General features: G+C 37.0%; 1 protein-coding gene across 8 annotated transcripts; it reads right to left on the bottom strand.

Moving 5' to 3' along the window:
• Positions 1-1,154: 1,154 nt before the first annotated feature.
• ganaba (glucosidase II alpha subunit a) lies at positions 1,155-27,130 on the bottom strand. 8 transcript variants are annotated; one of them, XM_081367273.1, is made up of 26 exons: positions 26,864-26,904; positions 26,637-26,699; positions 26,456-26,542; positions 24,242-24,350; positions 22,694-22,821; positions 21,344-21,523; positions 18,594-18,659; positions 16,513-16,570; positions 15,343-15,424; positions 15,121-15,217; positions 12,850-13,030; positions 12,492-12,645; positions 11,629-11,864; positions 10,574-10,700; positions 10,414-10,493; positions 9,820-9,960; positions 7,762-7,858; positions 7,570-7,671; positions 6,224-6,467; positions 5,064-5,128; positions 4,904-4,980; positions 4,559-4,633; positions 3,818-3,931; positions 2,908-3,020; positions 2,207-2,307; positions 1,155-1,706 (listed from the first exon to the last, which is right to left on the bottom strand). In XM_081367273.1, exons 1-26 carry the CDS (start codon positions 26,881-26,883, stop codon positions 1,597-1,599), a joined length of 2,907 nt encoding a protein of 968 aa, XP_081223399.1. In that variant the 5' UTR covers positions 26,884-26,904; the 3' UTR covers positions 1,155-1,596. The 8 variants fall into 8 exon arrangements, with proteins under 8 accessions (XP_081223399.1, XP_081223404.1, XP_081223402.1 ...); XM_081367278.1 differs by lacking the exon at positions 26,637-26,699 and adding an exon at positions 25,377-25,473 and having other exon boundaries at positions 26,864-26,896; XM_081367276.1 differs by lacking the exon at positions 18,594-18,659 and having other exon boundaries at positions 26,864-26,913.
• Between the last annotated feature and the right edge of the window lie 428 nt (positions 27,131-27,558).

Here is a 27,558-nt window from a genome sequence, read left to right as displayed (position 1 = left end):
AGCGCAATTCAATTGGTTTGGTAATAGCAAGGGAAAATAGAATGAAGTGAACTCCAAAAAAGAAGTACTTTTTGACTATAAAAAAATTGTAACTTAATAAGTACTTTTTTTTTCTAAAAATAAAAAATGTAAGTATTAATTTTTTTTTGTACTCAAGCAAAGTAAAAATCCTCAAAAATAATGCTTAAGTACAGTAATGAAGTAAAATTACTCAAGTTTTTTACACTCATTTTAGACTCATCAGGCTCAAACAGTGAAATAATGGTTGTGAGGAGGATGTAGAATCATTTCCACACATGAATCGGCTCCTCCGATTCCTTAAATTCACTGAAAGTGTCTGGGATGTGCTGGAGGAGACTTTACAGAGTGCTGGACTCTTGCATTATCAACACAAGAGCTTGACCAAAAACTGATGCGCATCTTGATGGACTGTTTGTACATACAAGAACACTTACTTTCTCTGAAACAAAGATTACGCTTATTTCATCGGGTCTTTGCTTCCTGAGCCAGAGATGTTTATTTCAACCTTTATTACAAGATATTTTCTTTCTGTTCACATTTCCTTGTCCTTCGTTTTCTCAGCCTTTTTTCATTAATTCACACCAGTCTCAATCCTTCAACAACAACAACAACAACAAAATAAAAACCTAAGCCTGCTCAATGTTGAACAAATCAGGCAATTTCAGACACCAGCAAAAAAGCCTCAGACACTTCCAAGGGCCTTTCCTTGCTACTAAATACTTCATTTATGGCTTTTGGGCTCTAGGAAACAAAGATATATTAATACATTTTGAAATATTACCAACTAAACACTTGGTCATTTGGTTTTCATTGGTCATGTATTTTTTTCAAATGATTTATCAATAGTCCAACCAATAGGGTCGGTTTCAGAAAAACACGTCATATTTCCTTCCTCTCTAATTTATACACTTTGTCATTGTTGATCAGCACAAAGCCTGATAAAATGTCCTACAAGATCTATGACGTGGCTTAAAAAAAAAAAAAAAAAATTGTAAGAGAAAGAAGTGCCATTCTTGCATCTCAAAAATGTTTTTGTTTTTTTTACTATTCATAATTTTAAGCTATTGCTTTCTCTAGTGAACAGATTTAACCTGCCCAGTGAACACCTAAAAATGAAAACACAATACCATATCTTAGTGCAAACAGCATTTCTGGATGTTAAAATTTATTTTTTGATGCCAAAATACTTCATGACCTGAGATGAAAAAAGAAAATTCTAATTTGTACAAACAATAATCAACCTCCTCTATGTTATTCCTTAAACATTCAACCCATTATTAAATTGCTAACTGACATATCTAACTGAAAGAGTTCAGCCTGAAATCACACAATAAAGTTTAAGAGAGTGTCATCACACACGTCTCTTAATTTCCTGGTCCTGTTCATTCAAACAAACTAAATTTGTTTGCATTCATATTGATCAACACATACAAATATCATCTTAAAAACATTTGATTTCTTAATTTCCCTCTGCATGATCCCATTCTCGGTTTGGTCTCATTTTGTGATGCGTGTGTCTGGTCATGTGACGTTAAGTGCCGTACTTTCTTCTGATGTTTGCGTGTCATCCTTGTGTTATCGCAGAAGCACAGTCCAATCTGCCGCCGCGTTGACCGCTGGCTTGCGTAGAGTCAAAACTGCATGTGTAGAGTCAAACTCAAACTCTAACGTCGACTCAGTACCATCTAAAAATAAATAAATAATAATCATCCCATATGTTGTGCAAAATCTTAACTGGTTTTACGTCTGGACCCAAATTTACTTTGGACAACAGCACCAAAAGTGAACCAAAACGCCCTTAAAAAAAGAATCAAATGTAAAGTTATTTGTTTCAACATGAGCTGGATAAACCCAACAACATGTCCATTTGTAAATGCATAAACAACAGAAGTACGACTGTATAAATGTTTGGTTTCTAAATGCTGTCAGTGGCTAATAATTGTTGACTAAATCATTATCGGTAGTGAATCGGTATTTAAAAAAATTCATATGATTTGTAGTTGTCGTGAAGTTGGCTAACTTCTACAAAATGACGTATGCCATTTAAATTCATTGTTTGAGATCTCATTTTATTGATTGCAAGGCACTGGATATTAAAATCAAAAGGATATGGCAAAAGGCAATTTATCAAATGAAAAGCAACAATATCATGGTCATATATTAGACTAGCAACAGTGGCACTGACCTGCATTCCTCAGAGTAACAGAGGACGGCTGACTGCCTCCGATGATCACAATCCTCTCTATCCAGGAGCCAGTGGAAAACTGGGAGTCCGGGGACAGATTCCTGACAACACAAGAGATGAGACACAGCATGGCAGTGATGCGTGACTGCACTTTTCTGTCCACAGATAACTTTTCACTCTATTTATACATTTCTTAAACACCAAGAAACGCTGCGAAGGCTGTGACGCACCAAGCCGACAGTCGGCCCAGTTCTTCAGCTCAAGCACAAGCCAGACCCAATAATGTTTAACCGGTTTGTTTTCCACCGTCGGTGAGCTGTTCTGTCATCTTACCTGAGCATTTCAATAAGTGAATATTTTCATAACGATGGCCGTCTGGAGTGAAGAAAGTGATCAACATGATTCATATTCAAAATGGGAAGCAATCACTGCTTCTGTTTGTACATCCACAGTCCTAGTTCGGGTTTCCTATTTTACATGACGAATATAGACCATTGAAACCTGCTGATATAGACCGTTATTCGCATACATAAATACTAGTTTTCCATTGGCTGTAGTCTGTGCTGTGTGTTCAAGCGCTGCTTTTTTTTTTTTTGGCCCGGACGCACACTACACAAGCCAACAACATAGTCGGCTTTCATCACTAGTTCTTTGATGTCGGTTTGGTGTCACAGCCTTAAAGAAAAGGACAGCAGACTAACCTGGAGGACAACATGTTGGCAGAGAAAGACAGATGTCTGTGGACAAACTGCTTTGCTGTTTCAAAGTTGAAGGTGTGGAAGTCATCGATGTACAGCTCTCCTTCAGCAGAGCCCTGAAGCAGAAGACCGCAGTGAACGTGGAGCACTGATGGACCGCTTACAGCTGGGGTTAAGATGAGTTGTGGTCGATCAGATCACAAGTGGACGACACTAAATACTGGTGTAAACGGGGTCTAAAACGCTTAGAGCTTGTCTACTTTCGAACACTTCCAGAGGTCGTGGAAAACACATTCAACCGGATTGCTTTCGTAGTGTAAACGCTCCTGTGGTCGAATGTGTTCAAACCGCCACAGAAGACCGTCTACTCTCCGTCTACTGAACTAATGCGTGAACATTATGGGAAGAGCTCTAGCCAGACGGGATTTAAACTTTGTCGGCTGGAGACTCAAGTTTAGTTTGAAGAGGAAAAATGTACCAAGCACAATGTTCTCTCAGCATTCCTGATTTCTAACACACACTCACAGCGTTCGGCGTGATCTTGCGTCTGTCAGAGCAGAAACTAAAGCTGATGCTCTCCGTATGTTCTTCAGTCGCCTCCGGTTGTGTTCATATGTAAATTGCGTGAGCTTATTTTGTCCATTAGACCGAAAGATCTAAAAAACCCATACATTTACCCACCCATAGAAGAAATCAAGACAGAAGTGGTTGAAAGTGGAGAAAAGAGACGGATTAAAACACCAGGTGTAAACGGGAATGTGTCTCCTCGTCTACTTGTGATCCGATCGACCAAAACGCATCTTAATAGCAGGTGTAAACAGGTTAAAAGATGAAAACAATATCCATGTATACCATCAAATTCTGTTTGGATTTTACTGCTTCTTCACATACAAACCAGGATACGATGAATTACCTGAGAACTGAGAGCGACATAGAGACTGTATGGATCATTCTCCATACAGGAGGAAGACCTCCTAACACGGTCTTTCCTGCAGATAATGGACCCTCCACGCTGGAAAACTGGGATCTGGAACAAGAGACAGCGGAAGTGCAGACAGAAAGGTAGGATTTAGTTGTTAGATAAAGACCAAAACACAAAGTATAGTTGCAGGAATCAATTATAGAAAACTATCCCTGAAATAAAGTCTATAGGAAAACTGTTTGGAATATAAAAATACATTTGACCTGTCATGGAAATGTCTAAAAATAATCTGAACCAGTGTGTGTATTTAGTATCATTCAGATACTACTATAGTTATAAGTTAGTCATTTTTGTTGTTGTCATTTTTATGTAGTTTAAATATATATATATATATATATATATATATATATTTTTTTTTTTTGTCAATATAGTTTTTATTAATTTTTATTTTAGTTTGTTATTTTAGAAAATTAAGTTGAATTAAATGAAAATGAAATTGTTGCCTTGGCAACTAACTTAAATAAATATTTTATTTTAGTTGATGTTTATTTTATTTAAAGCAACAACAATGTTTTTTATGGTTTCAGTTAACTATAATAACCCTTATCTGAACCAACCCTGATTGAGCAATGTAAAAAACAACAACAACAAGAATACTATGTTTTGGCTCCTAATTTATGCTATCTTCACACACAAATGAAAGGGTCAATAACAGAAAAGGTCAGGGCTTACTGAGCTCATAGTGACAGGAATGTAGAGGCTCTGATCCCCATCATGCTTCTGGAAAGTGTGAACATCGTACCAGACCTAAAGAGCAACCCAGAGGAAGTGTTTGAGACTTCAGAGAGACTCAGGGTGTGTTCACACTTGTTCAGTTCGCTTGGTCCAGACCAAAAAAACCTGAACCATTTAGTCCTGGTTCATTTAACATTGAACCTAAACACACTTATTCACACAAACAGAGCAATCGAACCAGGGGTTGTTTTAATCCAACCAAACATGCCAAGTGTGAACACACCCTTAGAGGAAATCAAAATGCATTCAGGGTGTGCCACTCATTGTTGAGAAATACATTACCTCGCCTTTCCCGGGCAGAAAGGCAGTAACACCACTAGCGCCCTCATCTGTAACGGGGTGCACCAGTAAATCCTTCCCTATGAAAAGAAATAAACCTGTGTTAGCCTTCTCTGCCACAACAGTTATTTGGGATAATCATAATTCATGTTTAAAAACTCACCAATCAAGTACTCATCCTCAATTGAGAAAGTGGCTACGTCATCAGGATACTCTACCCATAAAGGTCTATGAAAAGATTGAGTCGATCAATGATATGATCCCTTAACATTGTTTGCAAATTGCAGTTTGTTTTTAAAACCTAATCCTACATTTGGTGTTTTCAGTGTTGACTAATCTAAAGGCCTCTGATTGGACATTGCATTCATAAGCTCAACAGAAATGTGTGTGATAAAAGCACAACTCTGCAAAAAATGTGTCAAAAGAAATCTGATGCAACAGCCGTACATGCGCTACCGAGAGAGTCGAGTTCCGGCGGAAGGGTGACCTCTGACCCGACGTATGACAAAGGCGTAAGCATAGGTGAGGTGAGATTTGACAAACAGATGTGCAGAGGATAGAGCAAAACAAAACACTGGTCACGAATTAGAAGTCTAAATAAGTTTTAAAGAAAAATGTCCTAGGATTTCGATCCAAGAGAAGAGGAGCTACATCATACGTCGCGTCATACTCGACTGTACGGATCAAAGCATGTACGGCCGTTGCCAGAAGCTAGTGATTTTAGTTGAAGTGAAAAAATATCCACATTTAAAACTTTAAGTCTTCAGAAGGCCTTCATTAACCCCCTGGAGCCGTATGGATTACTTTTATGATGGATGGATATGCTTTTAATAACTCCCATTGTGTTCGGCTAAAAGAAAGTCATATTCACCTAGGATGGTGAGTAAATTATGGCATGATTTTCATTTTTGGAAGAACAATTCCTTTAACACAGGGGTTCTCAAACTTCTTTGGTCACGCCCCCTTTAAAACTTTCACAATTCGCATTCACAATGGCAGCTTGTGATACAATCCACTGAAGAGGTGCTTTTCCATGGTGAGGAACTTCTATGTCAGGCTTGTTCAGACGGTGACAAGTCAATGATCTGAAGAAGAACGACTCAGTGGAATTGGTGTTCAGTGCTGCTTTATAAAGGCAGAGCGCCAACTGCTATTCACACAACGGCTGTTTTCTGCTGATCTCCAGCAACCCACACTTTGAGAACCACTGCTTTAAACGCAAGAGCCGTAATATGTTTAGTTTAATTGTGCAGGGCATTTTTTGCCACCTTATCTGGAATTTGGTGTGCATTTTCATCCCTGAGTGTCACTGTGCCGACTCACCTCATAACAGGCTGTCCGGTGCGGTGAGCGTTGTAGAAGAGCTGGTACCAGTAGGGCAGGAGAGCGTATCGCTGGCGTACCGCCTCCCGAATGAGGCCGGTGTTCTCTGGGCCGAACAGCCAGGGTTCCCTGCGGGGAGTGTCTATGTGAGCATGTGCACGGAAAAACGGCTGGTAAGCTCCTGCCTGATACCATCGCACCAAAAGCTCAGTGCTGGGATGTTTGAAGAAACCGCCAACGTCGGCTGTGGAACAGAAAGATAAAGATAAGCATGCGAGACAAAAAGAAAAAAGCTTTTTCCACTTACTTTACTTTAATGATTTGCAATGATTTCCTGCCGGTCACCTTAAAGTGCTGCTTTATAAATGTAATGCAAATGTAATGTACACTACCAGTCAAAAGTTTAGAATAGTTAAAAATGTTTAATGTCTTTAAAAGAGTCTCTTCTGCTCACTAAGGCTGCATTTATTTGATCAAAAATACAGTAAAAATTTAAATATTGTGAAATGATCAATTTTTTTTTGTATTTGAATCTATTAAATCCTGTGATGTAAAGCTGAATTTTCCGCATCATTCTTCCAGTCTTCAGTTCAGTCAGTGTCACATGATCCTTCAGAAATCATTCTAATATGAGGTTTGGATGCTTAAAAGAACATTTCTGATTATAATCAATGTTGAAAACAGCTGTGCTGCTTCACATTTTTGTGGAAACCATGATATACTACCACTCAATAATAGGCTTAATAAGAAAAAAAAAATACTTTTAAATCAATGATGCTTTAAAATGATTTATAAAACAGATTCAAAAACCGTTCTATTCAAAGAAATCTTAAAAAACAGGCAAAAATCATTGTTTAAATTTCTAATTTAAAACAAATGTATTTGTACTGCAAAACAATGAGTGAAAAATTGTAAAAATGAATTTAAGAAATTTTATGCTGAGCAATATATTTTTTTTTACGTTAATTATTCAACTCTTTCCTCGCCGGTTCTTATATTATTTGTCAGCATTTTTAATCATGTTCACAAAATTCTCATGGCCCCCAGAATATTTATTAGTATGAATATTTCTGCTTCATCTTCACTTGTTTTTTTGGATCCAGAAACTCTGTACTCTTTCAGAAGATGTGTAGTAGCACCCGCAACCATATAACAGTGAAAACATGGATTGACGGAAAATTCTGTCACTGGCAGAGAAATGGATAATTAACGAGAGATATTAACAAGTTAACTTTTGGCAGCCGTTATCTAAATATGTGTGCAGTTTTGTTTACCCACTGCAAGCACTGTACGTCACTTCTCATTTGCATCAGCGTAGACAGAAGGTCACTAGAGTAACTGCTCACCTCCACAGAAAGAGATGCCCACTAAGCCCAGACTCAAGCACATAGGGATGGAGATCTTCAGATGACCCCATTCAGCTGCGTTATCTCCTGTCCACACCGCACCTGAGCCACACACAGAGGAAGAGGAAGTCATCACCAAACACTTCGTTACGAACACGTGAGGATCGCGTCCGAAGTGAAGGCGTCTCTCACCGTAACGCTGAGATCCTGCAAAAAATGCTCGGGTCAGAACGAAAGGCCTCTCCACTCCTCCTGAGCGCTGGATCAGGCCGTCTGCTGTCGCCTTTTGCTGGGAATACAGATGTATTGTTGAGAGAAAGAAAGAACCACTTTTCAACACAACAACTGTCTTTTTTGGCTCTTCATTTTCCTTCACTCTATCACACATGCCTTTCGGGCGCGTTCACGTCCTCCTAGAACTGTTAATTACAACTTGGTACAACAAGCTCCGACTTGTACCATCTGACCGCTGCAGATTCATGTCGAGTTGAATGTCACGGGTTGTCATCTTACGCCATGGCATCTTTTAATACAGGGAATGTCTCCTTTTAACGTTTTATTCATATGATTTCTTAGAAGACCAATTATTTTTATATATTTTTATATAAGTGTTGGATTCAACTCCACCTTTGTCGAGTCCGAGTAAAGTCTGATTCCAAAAGGGGCCGAGTCTGAGTCGAGACCGAGACCAACTAAATATTTCTTTATGTCATTAAGTTCATCTCTTACACTTGTTTTAACCTTGTTTTTTGATTTCATATTTCATTATTAGTATCCTGCTGAGCAAACCACCATGTAACATAAGTTAAGGCCCGTTCACACCAAGCACGATAACGATAAAGATAACTATATATGTGTCCACACCAACGACCGATAACAGTCTTTTTATTCTAAGCACGCGCGCGCCCGCGCTGCGGTTTCAAAGTAGCGAAAATGGATGACCTGCTAGAATGGATTCTGATTGGCTGTCAGTGTTTTATCGTTTGACAGCTGGAAAAAAATCGTTCTGAAAGTGATCCCAACGATATCGTTCCTCATATCTTTATTGTTATAGTTGTGGTGTGAACTCTGTTATTCTTTAATATGGAGAACGATTTTAAGAATTATATCTTTATCGTTATCTTTATAGTTATCGTCCTTGATGTGAACGGGCCTTTATGGGTGACTTGACAGCTTTTTGCATGTGAAAAACTACAGGGAGGGCCTTCTCTACAAGAAACATCAGGTCAGAGCAACCTGTTACACTGATAGCAGGGCAAGATGTCATGTGACAAAATATCCAACCTCAGCAAGTTTACAAAACATATTTTTATGCACTTTTTGCATGAGCCTGGTTGTGAAAATTTCAAAACGCAAGAATTAAACATCTTATCTACACATCTTTGCAGATTTTTTGGCTTTTTCGAATCAAACAGTATTTCATACTATGATTTTCTCATCAAACCAGGTTTATGTGAAACTCACCCAGGCAATAATGTTGTCAATGTTTTTTCTTTGTGTGGAAACAACACCTTAAGGCCCCGATATACTTCAAAATAGAAGAATGAACAGTGACATCATTTCGAACAAAATCAGTCCGAAACGAAGTTCGTTTCAGGAGTTCAAGACAGCTTGCCAAAGCGAACTTTCTGCAAAAGAATCATTGGACTTAGTGGCGATGATGTAATAGGTAGGTGTGGCTCTGAGGCTCCGCCTTCTTTGATATGTACATCTTCATTGGTTAATTTCTTCTGTGCAGTCAGTCGAGGTCAGACGCAAGTTAAAACATGAACACACTGGAAAGTTGCTTTATAGTAGAAAATGAAGTTGTAATTTTAATTGAAAGTGATACCGACATGTTTACATGTTTAATACTGTGCTTGAGTTTAAGCAAATCTATTGTGCAATATAAATAAATGCTACGTGACGTGACTGGAGAGCTGATGCAAACATCCACATCACTATGATCAGATGCTTTCTTAACTGTGGTTTTCTCACCGCTGTTATTTTTGCTGTGTGCTTATTTTGTTATTGAGAGGAAAGCGCACGCAGCATATTTACATATTCATCTAATTAATGCTCTCAACAGTGTGGGAGGCGTCGGGATGTTTGCTAACAATGTACCGCCGCAAAAGTATTTCTAACTTTTTACCCCCGAAGAATAAAATAAAATACCCCGAAGAATAAAATAGAACTTTACAGTGAGTATATCAGGGCCTTTATGTGCCTATAGAAAAATGGAGGAAAAAATAAAAAACACTGGTCTCTCACCACATAAAGGCCATAAAGGTTGTGAACATCTCTGTGCTCCCAGACACCATGAAGAGCATCTTTGTGCATGGTCACCTCAGGCCCATTAAACACCGACGGCTCGTTCATGTCATTCCAGACGTACTGGTTCTCCATGGATCCCTGGACAAAGGCAATTGGGATTTAACAAACTCACAATACTAAAATTTCCTTGAAAAAAAATCCTTTATGCCTTAAAATAGCTTGAATGTAACTCTACATTCTTGCCTCATTTAGTATACACAGTTCTATGAATATGCAACTGAGCCCCGTCTCCACTTACACAAACTCAGAGATCCACTCGTTGATCTGATGATCACAAAGTAGTTTGTGACACCAGAAACACCAGCGAACAGTGTTTCAAAATGTCTTAGGTTCATTGCAGTTTTAAGGAGAAAATACTCAGCAATGCTCTCGACTTATGAATTTGCACATGGCTTGTCTTAAAGCAACTTAAAAACACCACATAGACACAAACAACATAAAAAAAACTTGATTTTCACCACAGGGGGACTTTAATAGTAAGAGAGAATCTAATAAACAGTCAGGGGTATCCGCTGTTCAGAAACCCCTTACCTCATACTGGTCATAGGCAAACATGCTGGCCCACCAGGCTCTCATCTCAGGGTTCGTGAAGTCAGGATAGCCAGAATTCCCTTCAGCAGAAAAAAAAAGTGTGTTTCAGCACTCTGAAGAGCTTGATTTTAACAAGACAGCTGGACAAGTAGCTACACACCTGGCCAGCACCAGCCTTCATAGTCTCCTCCATCTTTGTTCTTGACGTAAAAGCTTTTCGAGCGAATCTCATTGTGAATCTTGTAGCCACTGTCCACCCTAATGTGAGGATCCACGATGGCCACCAGCTGAGGAGACAAAACGTCACATGACTTTTGTTAAAGCAAGGCCAACAACGGCTATTTCAGTTTGAGCTGGGTAATAATATATGTACTAGGGGTGTCCATTTGTACCTGAATACAGTTAGATTTACCTGAAAAACAAAACACTACTTATTTCATTTGTACCTTTGTTCTATTTTATTTATCTATGCTTGTAATTTGTTTATTGCAGATGCATTGCAAAATCACCCCAATCAATATAGAATGATTCACGTGCAGCCCTAATATATACACAATGATTTTGCTGCCGATATAATTCAAAATAAGCAACATTAAATATCTGGATGATTTTAGCACACTTTGGAAAACATAATGATCAAATAAAGTGCTTTTGCATTACTTGACTTTTTTTCCCCATGTCTTGCAACTTTTCAAATAAAAATAAATAAATAAAAAATAATTATAATTTTGTAGGGAAAGTCTTTTATCTTTATATGTGGTTGTTGATTGGATTGTGAAAACATTGCAGATGTTTAGGACTTTTCAATAAAATACTATATTGAGATATATCATCAAATATCAAAAGGCAAATTCATTTTATATGTGCTGGGCAACGATTAAGCGTGATTAATCGCATCCAAAATAAAAGTTTGTATTTACATAATATATTTATGTGTGTACTGTGTATAATTATTTTGTATATATAAACACACATGCATGTATATATTTAAGAAAAATGTGTTATTTATATATAATACAAATTATGTAAATATATTTACAGTATATACTTATTATATTATATATATATTTATTATGTAAACAAACTTTTATTTTGGATGCGATTAATCATTGCACTAACTAACTAAATATATATATATATATATATTTCGATTTATTCCAAATTCTTGACCGTTTTTTATTTTAGCTTTATTACGCAGGGCTTAATTTGTCACACCTTGCGTTTTTTGTCCATCAAGCCCTGCAGCATGTCTTTAGGTTGGGGGAACTTGCTGGGGTCCCAGGTGAAGTAGCGCTTTCCATCTGCATGCTCAATGTCCAGCCAAATAAAGTCATACGGGATGTCGTGCTCATCAAAGCCCTGATCAACAGCCTTTACATCCTCCTGGTCATTATAGTTCCAGCGGCACTGATGGTACGCCAGCGTTGAGAGAGGAGGAAATGACTGAGTCCCTAAGGAAGAGAATGTTACGTTTAGGAGGAATGAAAAAAGCATTCAAAATGCCTTAAAAACAAAGAATAAAGGACATTATATGACTCATAATGCATTCAAAATCTGCATATGATTTTTGCATTCCTGGAATCTGTTCAAATCCTGTGAAATTTAATTCCAAAAAAAAAAAAAAACATTATAACTTATTAATAACTTCTCATTAATAAGTAAATAAGCAAACGTTTTATTACTACATTTACCCCTTTTTTGGGGGTTAATTTTCACGGTTTCTCTCTTTTTTTTCTTCTTCTTTAAATTATACATGATGACAGCACAATCCAAGATAAAATATATATACATTTATCAATAATCATGATAAATTCTGTTTGAATATGTAATTTTAGTGAACTGAATTTTCATGTTGGAGAATCACTATTTTTTATTCTCCTAAATGAATAAGAAAAAGCATGAATGAGATTTGAGAGCAAAAGACTGTGGAAAGCTCTTAAATTTCATAGTTTTGAAAAATATTAGGGCGCGTAAACAACGACAAAAATAGCATGAAATATGTTATTTTCATGTTTAGCGCAGACTCAGTATGAAGTGAAATGTGCGGTGGCACTTCCTTTCACCGTGTGTTTTTGTACCTGTAAGTGAGGCGTACTGAGTGAAGACATCGGTAGGTTTTGGTCCCAACATGATAAAGACATCGATGATACCGCTCTCAGATATCCAGCGTACATCCGTCTGAGGAGCTTCACTAGAAACTTGTACGAAGTCCAGCATTTTTCCAAACAGTGTCTGAAAAATGGACACACTTTTAAGGGAACTGTGCTAAAACATTTGAACTACGAAACACAGAAAATCTGCTTTTAACACCAAACTAATGTTAAAATCAGAAAATACTGCAATGCTCTCCGATATATTGTGCTTCCCTAATTTGAACATTACGGTTCTTTATTTGCGAATGCTTTTGGTTGACAAGGTTCAGTTTGTCACACTCACCTTTCCTGCAGTATTTGAGCTGATGTCCACCCATGTCTCTGCTGCATTGAGCCAGAAGATGCCCATGGTGCGCTCAGTGTTATGAGATATGAGGACGGGAACTGCCCCGTAAAGGGCCATTGGGTTGTGTAGCTCATACTGAAAAACATCCAAGTTGTACAGCCGATACGGGTCTGACCCACTAAGAAAAAAAAACACCACAACAATGGGCCAATGAAACACTATTGTCACTGGTTTAGTGCTGAAAATGAATGTTGTCACATAATGTTTCAAATGGTTCTTCATTTAACAATGTTCAATATTCAGGCTAGTTTGTCTTGTTCCTAAATGAAGTATACGTGTGGTTGGTCAGAATATGTTATGCTGGTTTGCTGTGGCCCATTTCTTGAAGGATGTTAGCTTGAGTTTAGTTTGAGCAAAGTCGGGTTTAAGACGATGGATTGGTTATTAGCGGTGTTAATCACTGTGGTATCTTACACTACAACGCTAACCGACTCCAGAGCAGGTTTTATTCTGGGCAAGCCAAAACTGGACCAATTAGCAGACATAAGTCACTTACCTTGTATCTCTCTTGCTCCAAAATAAATTAGTTTCACAATAAAAGCAAGCATAGATTATCCAGATTTTGCTGCTTATTATTTATTATGTAGTTTTATGTGAATTATATACATCATATCAGAAATGCTTTACACATAAGCAAATCTAGTTTGACAATATTCCACTTTTAAATGAATATATTTAGAACTTTTAAAGTCCCCCTGTGGTGAAAATCAAGCTTTTAAATGTTGTTTATTTGTCTATGTGGTGTTTTTAATATGCTTAGACAAACCAAAAGACGTTTAAATATGTCATTTTGGCGATCAAAGGTGAGTTTTAAGGGATAAAATGATTGACTACAGGGGGACTTAAAATCTTTTAAAATGGCTTTTAAACTATTTGAGAATCTATATAAATTAATAAATTCAATTGATTCACATGCATTAATATAGTCAGATATTTTATTTCAGCTGCCTTCTCAAACTTTCATGTCATCAGCAGTGTTTGGTCCTGCCTTGGAAATTAGTTAAGAAAGTCAGTTGATTCACTTGCATTAAAAATAAAATAAAATCTATTGCAATTTAAAAATCCATGCATTGCATCCAAATCAAATAATTCCCTAGTATATAGTATTCGAAAAACAGTAGACGGAAAGTCCTCGGATGACCTTCAACTTCCGGTGAGATTCTGAAATGCGCATTCGATAGACACTTTACTATCCCATGATGCCATAGGAGAGGATTTATGAATATACACAACTGACGCTGGTAGGAAACAATGTGGTGGATGTAGTAATTCTGAATTTCATTCATACTACCCATATTTATATGCAGGCGTAATGATATGACGCAGCGCCTGAAAATAGTCCCCAGCTCGGTAACTTCCAACGCTCCCTGTGCAAGCAGGCTGTCACATTGGTTATGTTGACGGAAGGTGGCCTATTTTCAGGCGCTGCGTCATATCATTACGCCTGCTGGACTCATGGTACGGCAGTAAAGTTTCTGGATTATTACGCAGGAATGAGAGTATAGTTCCTAGCCATATCAGCCTAGAAAATCGCAACTTTACATTTTCCGTCAATCTTAGTGCACAATGTAACTACAGAAGAGTCAAGTTTTAAATAGGAAAAATATCGAAACTCTTTGGTCATTTTTTTGAGAGAAATGCTAATGGTCTTGTCCACTTTAATGATGTATGCTAAGCTATGCTAAAAGTGGTACCGCCAGAACCGGAGATCGGCTGAATGGATTCAAAAACGGTAAAACTCAACTGTTTAACTCTGGGGGAGTTGTAAAATGAGCCTATTTCCAAAAAAGTGGAGTATCCCTTTAACAGTCGCAAAGTGAACTCAAATTCAAACGTATTCACACAGACAGAACACAATTTTGGACGCAGCAATGACATTTTTCATGAGCAGAGAAGGGAACTGTTCTGAATCTCTCATGAAAAGTGAATTAAACGACCAGGCTCGATTTGTCTGGTTTTAACCCAACTCTGAATATCAAAGTTTGTTCAAATAGACTCGTACTGTTCACATCAGGTTTCTTTACAAGCTTAACTTCATTTATCAGTCAGCCTGAACAACTAGATTTGGCTGGTGAACAGCGTGGCTATGCGCAAAACCAGTAATAATCACCCTGGACCAGCAACAAAATTCAACCTATGTGTGAATTCACATTAAAACCCCTCCTTTGCTGGTTGAGCTGCTTGTGTGTCCTGCATATCATAACTCACTCAGTGTTTTTCAGTTTGAGCGTATCGGCGTGTTCGGGAATGCCATAGACATGTTCCACACCAGGCAGAGAAAAATCTAAACTAATAGATGATGGACCTGAATTCAAATGGAGATAAAAAATAAAGTTTAAACAAACAAACTTGACTGAGTTTATCTCACCGATATTTTTCTGATCATGTTATAGAATAAAATGGGAAAGATTTAACCAGATTTCAATGTACCATTGGGCTTTGAATCACTATGAGATTTAAAGGTTTCCTCCCACATGCCCGGTTTATCCTCTTCTTCTTTGATCTGTCCATCCTAAATGAAGAAAAGAAATAAAGAAAAAAAACAAGTTAAAATTAAAACAGCTAGGCTTATATTTTAACACTAATACAAGGAGTCTCTTTCAGGATTTGTTCACTCCAGAATAAAAATGTCCTGATAATTTACTCACCCCCACATCACCCAGTATGTTCATGTCTTTCTTCAGTCGAAAAGAAAATAAGGTTTTTGAGGAAAACATTATTTTTAAACATTATTTTTCTCCATATAGTGACTTCAATGGGGTCCAGTGGGTCAAAGGTCCAAATGTCAGTTTCAGTGCAGCTTCAAAGTCTCGACACGATCCCAGCCGAGGAATAAGAGTCTTATCTAGACAAACCATCGGCCATTTTATAAAAAATATAATATATATACTTTTTAAATCACAAATGCTCGTCTTGCACTAGCAGTGATGCGCCACACATTACGTAATCACGTTGAAAGGTCAAGCATGACGTAGGCGTAAGAGACGACCCAGTGTTTACAAAGCGAACGTGCAAAGACTAATCAAACGTTATTTACAAAACAAACAAACAGGTAAAACAACGATGTCGGACGATTTTGAAGTTGGAGGAGAAAATAAGATGGAGCTTTTCGCCCTACCCTACCTTTAACCAGAACACGCGTGATCTTTTCAACGTGATTACGTATTGTGGGGCGCATCACAGCTAGTGCAAGATGAGCATTTGCGATAAACGAAGCAAGTATATACATTTTTATTTTTTTTTCTAGAAAATGGCAAATGGTTTGTCTAGATAAGACTCTTATTCCTCGGCTGGATCGTGTCGAGACTGCACTGGAACTGATATTTGGACCTTCAACCCACTGGACCCCATTGAAGTCACTATATGGAGAAAAATCCTGGAATGTTTTCCTCGAAAACCTTCATTTCTTTTCAACTGCAGAAAGAAATACATGAACATCTTGGATGACGTGGGGGTGAGTAAATTATCATGAAATTTTTTTTCTGGAGTGAACAAGTCCTTTAATGCAGGCCTCAAAACTAAAAAAATAACACACTTTACATTATCTATGTCTAATAAATCTGCATGTTAAACAGTTCAGTTATTGAAACACACACACACCTCGTCGGATTGCTTCTCCACACTCTCCTGTCCTGTCATTTCCTCCGACTCACTTTTACTGGAAAGTAGACACAGATTCTCTTAATAGGAATACTTAGTACAAATACAAACATAAATCTTGTAAAGGGGGGTGAACTTTAATAAGTTCTTGAATAAGAGATGCATCAATCTGACTCACTGATAATCAGACCAGTGCAGAACCTGTACTTGATATCACTTTGCAATTAGATTTTTTTTAAGCACAAATATATGGTGATTCTACAACAAAACAAGCATTTGTTGATTTTTGTTTTACCATTTTTGTTTGACTGGCCATTGCCATTAAAGGGATAGTTCACCCAAAAATGTAAATTATGACATTAATTACTCACCCTTACATAAACATGCATAGAAAAGTCATGAGGGCGAGTAATTAACGACAGAATATTCATTTTTGGTTGAACTAACCCTTTAAATGCATGTTAAACAGAGCAAGTGTCAACCTGACTTTTCAAATAACAATCTGGTTCAACCTGAAAAATGTAATTGTGTAGGTGACAACACTATTTACTAATGGTTGTAATAGACTATCTGAGCAATGGTATGAGGAGTGAGTAGCCCCTTTCACACATACAGTCTTTACTGGTAAATCACCGGTACCTTTACCGTTAAAAGATCACGTGTGAACAGGACCAAATTGGTTTTGGCAAGTTACCAGTATGAGAAGTTAATTTCCGATTTAGCTGTATTTTGGTGCTGATGTGTGCATAAAATCTTAATTGTAAAAAGCCAGAAACACCGTTGCTTGTGTGAACAGCATATGTGTGTATTTACCGGTAAAGTCATTCTGTTAATTTTACGGTAATTTACTGGGATCACTGTGTGAAAGAGGCTAGTGAAACAGAGGGTTGGCTAATTTGCACAATGTAAACAAAAATTGCCTAATTAAAGATTATATTTTGGCATTATATAGTGCATCTTTAAATCTTAATAAAGAAAAATGGATAACTAATTTCTTCACAAAACATTCTTTTCATCCATTATAATAAAGGAGGAAATGTTTGTTGAGATGCATGTAGTGGGGTTTAAGTGAGAAACAAATAACATGATAGAAATTATGTTATATATAAGGTTTGAGATTAACATTTGTCAGAAGCAAATAAAAATTGACTTTGGTAAATAAATAAAACATTTAAAATGCAAAAAATGCAAAAGACATGTTAAATTTAAACTTTGTTTAACCAAATACATTTCCATGGTCAGTAAATGTTTAAAAGGTAAATTTGTATGATCCACCAACAACTGACAGGTGTGACAAAGTACATTTTGAACCCAGCAGTTTATGCTTGTAGATGAAAAGTCTACGAAATGAATGGCCATTATATCAAAATCAATGTACTCATTGATGACTGGTACACTAAAGATAACACTATTTTAGGTAGCACAATTACTATTTCAATCTAGAACACACATCTTTTTTAATACTAAATCAAAAGCAAATAGCATACTATTTGATTAAAGTGTACAAGCATGATTAATTTGGAGAACTACAGATATTTACACTACTGTTGATTACAAAAAAAAAATAGGGATGCGTTATATATCGGCCACCATATTGGTATCGGCCGATATATGATAATATTTAATGTTATTGTTATCGGCCCGATAAGAAACTTTGGCCGATATATTAAAGCCGATAAATAATGGATTATTTCCTTTAGCTGAAACACTTCAGATGCGCACTGTTCACCATGATGGTTCTGAATTGCTTCAAAAAGGAAAATACAGTTCAGTGCAGCACAAGTCTGTCATATAGGCTATATAAAAATATAATGAGAACATTATAATTGTGTGGTTGGGACATGGCTTTTAATGGTGAGATTTTTGTTTTTGTAATCAGGCTCTCAAAATATATCGGTAATCGGCTGTAAAATATAAAGAGTTATCAGTATCGGCCAAAATTTTCATATCGGTGTATTCCTATAAAAAAAAAAAAAAAAACATTGATAAATGTTAATCAAACAATATGTTTAATGAAGTAAATAAACTATGAGGTAAATCTACGATTTTTTACAATCAAGAACTGGACAAATGGATGTTACCTAGAGAAAATGCTCTTGAGCGAGTCCCACATGCTACCAACTGTGCTACTTATTTTATGAGAGATACTGCTGAGCGTGACAGAAGAGAGGAAAGTTGAGAAAAAGAGGGGAAGGAAAATAGAATGTGATGAGAATTTCAGTAAAAACATTTACAAACGTATTTCTGAATGAAATATCTGACATTTAAAATGATCAGGTTTTATCTAAAAAGATACAAAACCCAGAACCCAATTTTTCAAATTAATCTGTCATTTTTAATGTCAATTTTGCTGTGAAAAAAAATTAGATAAGATCACGATCATAAAACACCACAGTACAATACCAACCCAAATTGTGACCGTATGGACTGCACCAGTATGGTTAAAAAAAATTCCATAATGAGTTTTGTTAATAACTTATAAATCTTTCAAGACAAACCTACCATGGATCCAAGGTTGTTGGAATAAATTTTTGCAGCCATTTTCAAAATGTTCCCATGCATTTATACTGTATTCTTTATAATTATACATCAATGACCGCTTCTATTTAGCAATTTCAAACCTTATTGTCATTGCTGTTTAATTCACATCAGTGGTTGTTGATCACAGAATTTGATTTGGCTCAATACTTTATTGAACTCTTTACTAAAGATTTTTTTTGCAAATTCACATGAATAAAATGAATGGGAAAACCAGAAGTAAGGTCACTGAAAAAGTGGACGATTTTTGTTGTGCTCTATTGGTCTAAACTGCAGTCCTGCTTCAACAAGAGTTAGTGTGTAGCGAGAGAAAGACGGAAATGAAACGAGAAGCAACAGCAAGAATCAAAGCAGAGCGTGTGGAGAAGCTGTGAGAGATCTTAACCCTCAGATCTTAAAAACAGTGAAACAGTGAACAAAGAAAAGGCTATAGAAATATTCTTTTCATTGCATGCCAGGAGCAGGAAACCCCTTACAAGGATAGTTCACCCCAAAAACATTTACTCAACCTCATGTCGTTCCAGGCCCGAAGGATTTCTTTCTTCCGCAGAACACAATGTTTCCACAGTTTTTGTCCATACAAAGTCAGACACTTTTGTGTGGACAAAAAAAAAAATTCTTTATTAAGAAATAAGCCATAAGAGTCTGTATGGATATGAGGGTGAGTAAATGACAGAATTTTCCCTATCCATCAAGAAAATCCTTTTAACTAAAGGCTGGAATACACTCCATGACTTTTAAAATATGAACATCATACACTTAGAAAACCTGGGCATCACACCAAACTCAGGATCACACACTACCAGAGTCATTCTGAACACAAAAACTCACACAGAAACACACACCTCGTTGATAGGAGATGCAGGACAAAATCAGCTCAAATTATCAAACATGTTTAAAGTGCCCTTATTATGCTATTTTAAAGACTCCTAATTGTGTTTCGGAGGCCTCCTACAATAGGTTTATATGCGTAAAAGGTCAAAAATCACTTTAATTTTCTCATAATATGCATTACAGCATCACTACTTTTCTCACAGTGTCTGAAACGGTTCGATTAAGGATTCGGTCCCTAAACCCCGCCTTTCCGAGAGCCTGCTCTGCTCTGATTGGTCAGACTGCCAAGTCTACTGTGATTGTTTGACTGCTTACAGCACGTGTCAGAAACTGAATGTCCATTACCATATCTAAATATTCATCTCCAGATCTTTCTCAACACTTGATACACAGCGATACGAACAGTAACGAGGGCATCAGTTTTATCGTATCAGTGCAAGTCTTTAGCGCAGTTCTTGACATTGCGAACCAAACTCTTCCAGTCTCTGCTACAACTACAGTGTTTGAGGGTCAAAGTAGGCGTTTGCAGGCAACCAATGAAGAGCATAGACTGGCATTATGCAAATTTGTTAAATTACTTCTTTCTTCTAGGAGACAATAACTCCATTTATCTGCACTTTGCTCTTTGAAACTTTGCAGACCTTTTACATTCACAAACAGCGATATTACAGACTACATGAAAGATAATGTCTGAAAAATATAATAGGGGCACTTTAATATCCTCTGACTGAATGGAATCATAGCTTGAAGCTAAAAGAGCTTCTACTCCCATCATACACTGTGGAAACCTGTCTGGACAATATGGTTTGTTTTAAAAATCCTAATTGTCATGGAAATTATGTCAAGATGTAAAAAAAAAAAAAATCTTAATTTGTGTAAATAAAATCTTAGTTTACCCTGATTTTGGGGTGAAATTTGACCAATACATTTATTGACAAGTTTTTCTGAGATCGCCCTTATACTAATTTGTCATATTTATATTTAATTCATGTAAAACTGTGTTACTGCTGTGCCGTATTGTTCTGTCACGTTTAAATGCCCATTGACACCAAGGAAGACAACTATAACTATAAAACATGAGTGCCCGATAGCCAGTGTTAAATCCACTCTGGAAAGTTTTAAATCTTGACAATTTAAACATTCAGGTGATTTAGGTGAAACTATATCATGCGTTGGTGTGGATGCTAATAGTTATCATTAAAGTTATATTTCTTGGTGTGAACGGGCCTTGAAGTGAAAACTGTGCACCTATGAGAGTAAGGACTTATCAATACAAAGGGAAGAAAGAAAGAGAAAAATTATATAATTAATCAGAAATGCAGCCCAAGAAAGCAGTGTGAAATATTTTTAGTATAAAGTATTATTGGTTCAGCATTGTCCATTTTAACAAGAGTCAATATCTGTAATAAACTTCCTGAGTGAGACGCCCTTTCTGTCCGATTTGTGTTGCTGTACTCACGTGTCCTTGCGTGCTCGTAGGTGCTCGAAGGCCAGCAGGCCCCGGGAGTTCAGTGACACGAGCACTTGAGGACCCTCAACGATGTCCAGGCGAAACGGCTGAGCGCTTACGATGAGCCGCCGCTCGTTCCCACCCAGACACAACACCAGACTATTCTCATCCTGAGACACCACTGACAGCCTGAACACAGACACCAGACATTCAGCTGTTAATCAGGACTAGAACAACACCGCTCAGTGATGAGAATTCATATAATGGGGGAAAACTGACCCAAATTATAATATGCAAAATGGATCCTTTACTAGTCAGATAATAAACACACTAGGAAACACAAGAAGCTTTTAGTGGCCGAAAACAACTGTTTTCTATTTGAATATAGTTTAAAACATGAAATAAATCCTTCTAATATGCTGTTCAAGAAACATTTCTTATTAAAAACAGTTGTGCTGCTTCATATTTTTTTGTGTGAACAATGATACACAACAATTCAAAAGTTTAGGGTAATTAAAAAATAAATTATTTCTATTCAAACAAGGATGCATTAAATTGATTCAAGTGACTGTAAAGACATTTATAAAAGATTTAAATTTTAAATGCTGTTCTTTTGAACTTTCTATTCATCAAATATATCACAGTCTCCACAAAAATATTGATAATACTTATAAATGTTTCTTGAGCATCAAATCAGCATATTCAAATGAGTTCTGAAGGATCATGTGACACTGAAGACTGGAGTAATGATGCTGAAAATTCAGCTTTGAATCACAGGAATAGATTTATTAATTTTAAAATATATTCAAATAGAAAAAAGTTCTTTTAAATTGTAATAATATTTGACAATATTACTGTTTTTACTGTATTTTTTAAATCAAATAAATGCAGCTTTGGTGAGCAGAGACTTCTTTCAAAAACATTTTTAAAAATGTTACCAATCCCAAACTTTTAAATGGTACTATACTATTATTTATAATTTATATTTTGGTGTATAGGCCTATTATTATTACCATTAAATCGCTTGCATATAATTTAAAAAGCATGTAGCTGAATGCCACAATATACAAGTTAATATTATACAAGATTTTTTACATTAAACAAAAAAAATCTAAAACCTTTTATAGTAAAATCCTACAAAACAAGCCCTTAAGGGCAGCATTATAATTGTGTGCTTGAGACGTAGCTTTTAATGGTGAGACTTTAGTTTTTGTAATCAGACTTTCAAAATGTATGTAAAAATTGGTCAATTTGTGTCGATGTAAACCACTTAAACACCCGATGTCCTCTGAGCGCCCTCATTGAGAAACACTATTGTACACACAGTAAAAGCCGCTCTGATGGTGTGAGTCGACTTACGGTTCAGTAAGGGGATCAGAGATGAGCACATCTGGAACCTCGTAACGGGGCTTAAGTGGTTTGAGTTCATTAATCTTCACCCGAGTCATGTTCCCCTGCAGTCTGTACAGCTCAAGCAACAAGCGAACCTACAAACAAACACAACAGTCTCAGTTCTCTCACACTTAGTATGGAGCACAACACAGGGCTGGGCGATATTATCACAATATTTTTTCCCATATCATACAATATCGATTTTTATCACGATATTCATTTACCATTGTTGGGGAAGGAAATGCTTTCCACATATTTTTAAGACCTTGAGAATGAATGTAAACATGTACATTAGTTTGTTCACAATTAAACTCCACAGAGTAGCTTTTAATTTAGGGGAATCCTTAAAAAGATAAAATCGAATCGAATCGGATCGTGAAGTGCCTAAAATAAAAATTCTACATCTTACAAATGGCATGACATTTTCTGGATGTTTTCTTCCACATTGTAACGTGTATCTGTGAAATGGCTTCTCCAGCGGGAAAAACATGTAGGGCAGGATTTTGTCCATCATAAAATTATTGGAGCATTTTCTATTTCTGCGATGTCATGTGAGTGACAGGCTGTTTGAGTGATTATCGTCCCGCCCTCGCACATCACTCCAAGGGACAGGAGACTTCGATGTCTTTGATTAAAGATTACGAGGGCACATGCATTTAAAAAAAGAAAGAAATATGCATGACTAAATTTACAAAACACTGCAATATTGTATCAAAAAATAAGAATGGTCAATAGAGACTTTAAAGGGTAACTCTCACTTTTTTGTTAATCTATCCGAGGCGAACGAAAGATACACAGAGTTCGTTTGTGTACACAGAGTTTACTAAAAAGAAAGATTTTGATCAACTCACTGTAGCTGTGTCCGCCGGCATTTTGACAGTCAAAAATAGTCGATCTCCGAATGTGAATGAACTGACTCTGAATTTTAGTATTGTTTCTTATATGAGGATCCTTTTTCAAATACAAGGTCAATATTGATTTTCACTAATGACAAAACAACATTATCCGTGAATTTATATGGAACTAACTAAGCTTTAGGAGCTTTCCATCTTTACTCTCCTCCCTGTTACATTGCATTCGGAGATCAACTACTTTTGACTGTCAAAATGCCGGCGGACAGTGAGTTGTTCAAAAACTTTCTTTTTAGTAAACTCTGTGTACACAAACAATGTTCTCAATGCTGGAGTTCATGTGTAGAGCCCCTGGTGAGACTTCCAACAAAGTTTCATGTTGTGTCGAGCCTTCATAGTGTTTTAAAAATAAAGATTTTTGATGCCATCATGGTCGTGCCCCATTCACTCCCATTCAAAAGGCAATTTGACTGAAAACGAAAATACGGTCAAACTTAAGTGGCGTTTCCATCCTAATTATGCTTTTAAATTAAAGTTTGCCTCGGGTAGATTAACAAAAAAGACCCTGGGTTGCATTTTGCCGAGAGAGTTACCCTTTAACCCAAACAACCAACTTTGAGATGAAGTTCTCGGTTAACAACTCTGCTTTGGTATATTTCGTGACCTTGTTGTTGTCATTGATGAGCTGCAGGGTGATCCTGGAGTCGCTCAGCTCCAGCGTGTCCAGCAGAGCTCTGTACGGAGACTGGCCAGGCTTCAGCTCCCTCTGACGCCTACAAACATACACACAGAGAAAACATCAGACATGTGACATCTCATTTTGAATGTGGACTCAGTGTGGATAAGGCGAAACATCGTATCTGATGAAAAGGCTTTGGCAGTAATATTTTCAATTAGACATGTCATTGTTTCCTCAGGGGACTGACTCAGCATCGACTGCTTTATATTATGCTCTTTCACGGGAGTCATGCACCAAGCAACTACCATTGAAAATAAAGCTGCAGGCAGCAATTAACGGGGTTCAAGCGCTTTAAGGCCTTCAAGCACATGCGTATTAGGTTATATTTAGTCAAGCAAGCCTGTAACCATCTAGATCAGAGATGGAAAAGATCATTTACAGCCAATACAGGAAATTTACCAAGGAAATATATTATTTTTAAAGCGTTTTAACAATTATATGTCCTGATCTTGATAAAAGTTTGCGTGCTTCTTTAGAATCATGTCGCATGTGCTCACCTAATTTTGTGAAGTTCTACGTAAATCAAATTTCTATGCAAAACAAAAAATTTCCAATTTCCATAGCTAACTTCATTGGCCGACGGCTGCCGTGTTTTTCGAGATAGGCGAATATCCTCAGAGCCAATCATGGTAACTCTGGCAAAGACACTGTATGCCATTTTTAAAGTGGATTGGTCTGACTGTAGCGTAGCTATAGCCGAATTTGTGTTTTTTAATAGCGCCACCAAGAGGCCAGTCGCAGCGCCCTTTTCCATGTGACCACAGATAAAGCCCAACATAGGTGTACCAAGCTGGGTGAATTTATCTCATTACGTTCAAGAGTAATAGCTGTTTAAGTAAAAGTAGCCCCGCCCACTTCAAACGTTTTGGTGTCACGAATATGAATGGAAATTGAGACCTTTTCCTATAACTATTGACATTCAGACTCCAGAGAATTTTTCTGCACTGGTTTGGTTGTAATCGTGGTTTTTCAAAAAAATGTTAGAGAGCAGATCAAATCCGAGACATGCGTTTTGTTCGTCCTGCGACAAGCGGTTTATGAGTTATGAGCGATTTCATACTTTTGATTGCTGTAGCACCACCTCCAGGCCGATTCGGGCAAGCCTTGGTGACGTTGTAGACGGCGAGGGTACTACCATCCTTCAAAGTTTCAAGTCTCTACGACTCACAAAAAGGTAATTGCAAGTTTTTATCCCACAATTCTGACTTTTTCCTCACAATTGCGAGTTTACATCTCTGATATAAAGTCGAAATTTCAAGTTATAAAGTCAGAATTGTGAGATATAAACTTGCAATTCTGAGGAAAAAAGTCAGTCTTTTTTTCCTTAGAATTGGACTTTATAACTCACAATTACGAGTTTATATCTCACAATTCTGAGAAAAGATGTCAATTGCGAAATATAAACTCGCAATTGCGCGGTTTAGTCAGTATTGCGAGATATAAACTCACAATTGTGAGAAAAAGTCAGAATTGCGAGAAAAAAAAGTGAGAATTGCGAGAGAAAAAAAGTCAGAATTGCAAGAAAAAAAAGTGTTCATATCTCACAATTATGACTTTATAACACGCAATTGTAACTTTATATCACGTAATTCAAAAAATAAAATAAAAAAATTATAAAAAAAGAGTCAGAAATACGAGATCTTTATCATTATCATTATCTTTCAAAATGTTTTATTCTGTGGCAGAAACAAGCTTCCATACTTTGAACCCCTAAAGAATAAAGGATAGCTTACACCAGATATTATAGAACTCCTTTGTATCAAAATTCATAATAGTGTGGAAGCAATGATGCTCAGTTTCATTAATAAGTCTTCCTGCAGGGGGCGCATTCTGGCTCAGTGAGTGAACTCTTCTATTGTGTGACATTGTTTTTCTATTAAAATTGAGATATGCAAACTAAAAAGTTCGACTATCCACGTGTATTAATTTCAAAGATTGCCAACAAATATAACAGCAAATGAAAAGGTCCTAGACGATTTTTTCCGTCACAAACAAACCACTGATTGGTCCATCCTGAGCAGCGCTTAGAGAAGTAACACGCATCACATGAGAACACCGCACAAATCTTTTCAGAAATCCTGTTTCATGCTAATTCATCCCGCATATTCAGCTTTTATTCAGTGGACTCATCATACTCACTTGCAGAAGGAGCTCTGGTCGCATGTTTTAAAGTTGCTGCGATCCACAGCCTGAGCGCTCAGACACAACAGCAGAATCAGCAACAAACTGAAAGACAATACCATGAGTTCACAAAGGATAAAAAACAGTAACCTGTGCGGACACTGTTGCTAACGCTTTTAAATATTAAAATCAGACAAACCCTTTACTGTAGATAAAACGACGATTCATCACTGTACCATGGTACCACAACAGTAACGTTAGTCTTTTGTAAGGAGAGATTTTAGACATAGTGAGGAATAACTCACAAAGACCGTAAAGCGATTTAAGTATTCAAATCACTCGAAAAGTAAAAAGAGCATTTCAAATAGCTGCGTCTTTGATTTTATTTACACATAATCCTATTACCCTGCCAGAGCAATACAATACCTGTCACAGGAAGCCGCCATCTTGCCTCCGTGTGAACTTTGCCCTCCGCGCGCGTCAGTCCAGTCAGTTCGAATGTGTCGACTTTATCAGAATTATTTTGGCGGTATAGATAGGTATGGCTTCATTGGCTTCAATATTTCATCCGCTGTCTTAATAATATATAAAAAAAAAAAAAAAACATTGAGAAACTTTATTTGATCATGGAATAGACAACGTGCAGCCCGAAATCGAACAAAGGTCAAATCGAAAGGTAGACCCACTGCGCCTGCGTTGTCACGTGATACCCGTTACATTTTTCTGCTTTTTTCTACGCTGCTCTGCTCAGAGTGGACAGTCGTTTGTGGTTACTGCATACCGTCAGAGCCGGATTAACGCAAAGGCAAACTAGGCACGTGCCTAGGGCCCGATTGGCGGGATGGGGCCCAGACAGAGGGACAAAAAAATAAAAAATAAAAAATAAATAAATAAATGTACAAATGTCCTATCTACAATTTATTTCAAAATTTATTAATTAACTAAAAATAGTGACGATGTTTATCTTAACCATAGACTGTTACATTACGTCACATTAACGCCAGCCCATGACTGTACAAAAGTCTACATAGGCACGCAAAGAAGCACAGCTCGTAATGCAGGTCATCGATTTTGGAGTGATTGCAATGTATTTTAAATATAAACGTGTGGGCTACAGTAGA

The sequence above is a fragment of the Scardinius erythrophthalmus genome (genome assembly GCF_964197995.2).
Source record: "Scardinius erythrophthalmus genome assembly, chromosome: 5".
NCBI lineage: Eukaryota > Metazoa > Chordata > Actinopteri > Cypriniformes > Leuciscidae > Scardinius > Scardinius erythrophthalmus.
Note: the sequence above shows the minus strand (reverse complement) of the source record. Positions and strands in the feature narration are given on the sequence as shown.

What these genes read in the sequence shown, in the direction of transcription:
- ganaba (XM_081367272.1), bottom strand. Translation starts at nt 26,725, where the DNA reads ATGTCTAAAATCTCTCCTTACAAAAGACTAACGTTACTGTTGTGGTAC. An exon ending in TTGCCTATGACCAGTATGAG is followed by an intron (nt 9,961 to 10,413) that starts GTAAGGGGTTTC and finishes GCCTTTGTCCAG; the next exon opens with GGATCCATGGAGAACCAGTA. An exon ending in GGGCATCTCTTTCTGTGGAG is followed by an intron (nt 6,468 to 7,569) that starts GTGAGCAGTTAC and finishes TCTGTTCCACAG; the next exon opens with CCGACGTTGGCGGTTTCTTC.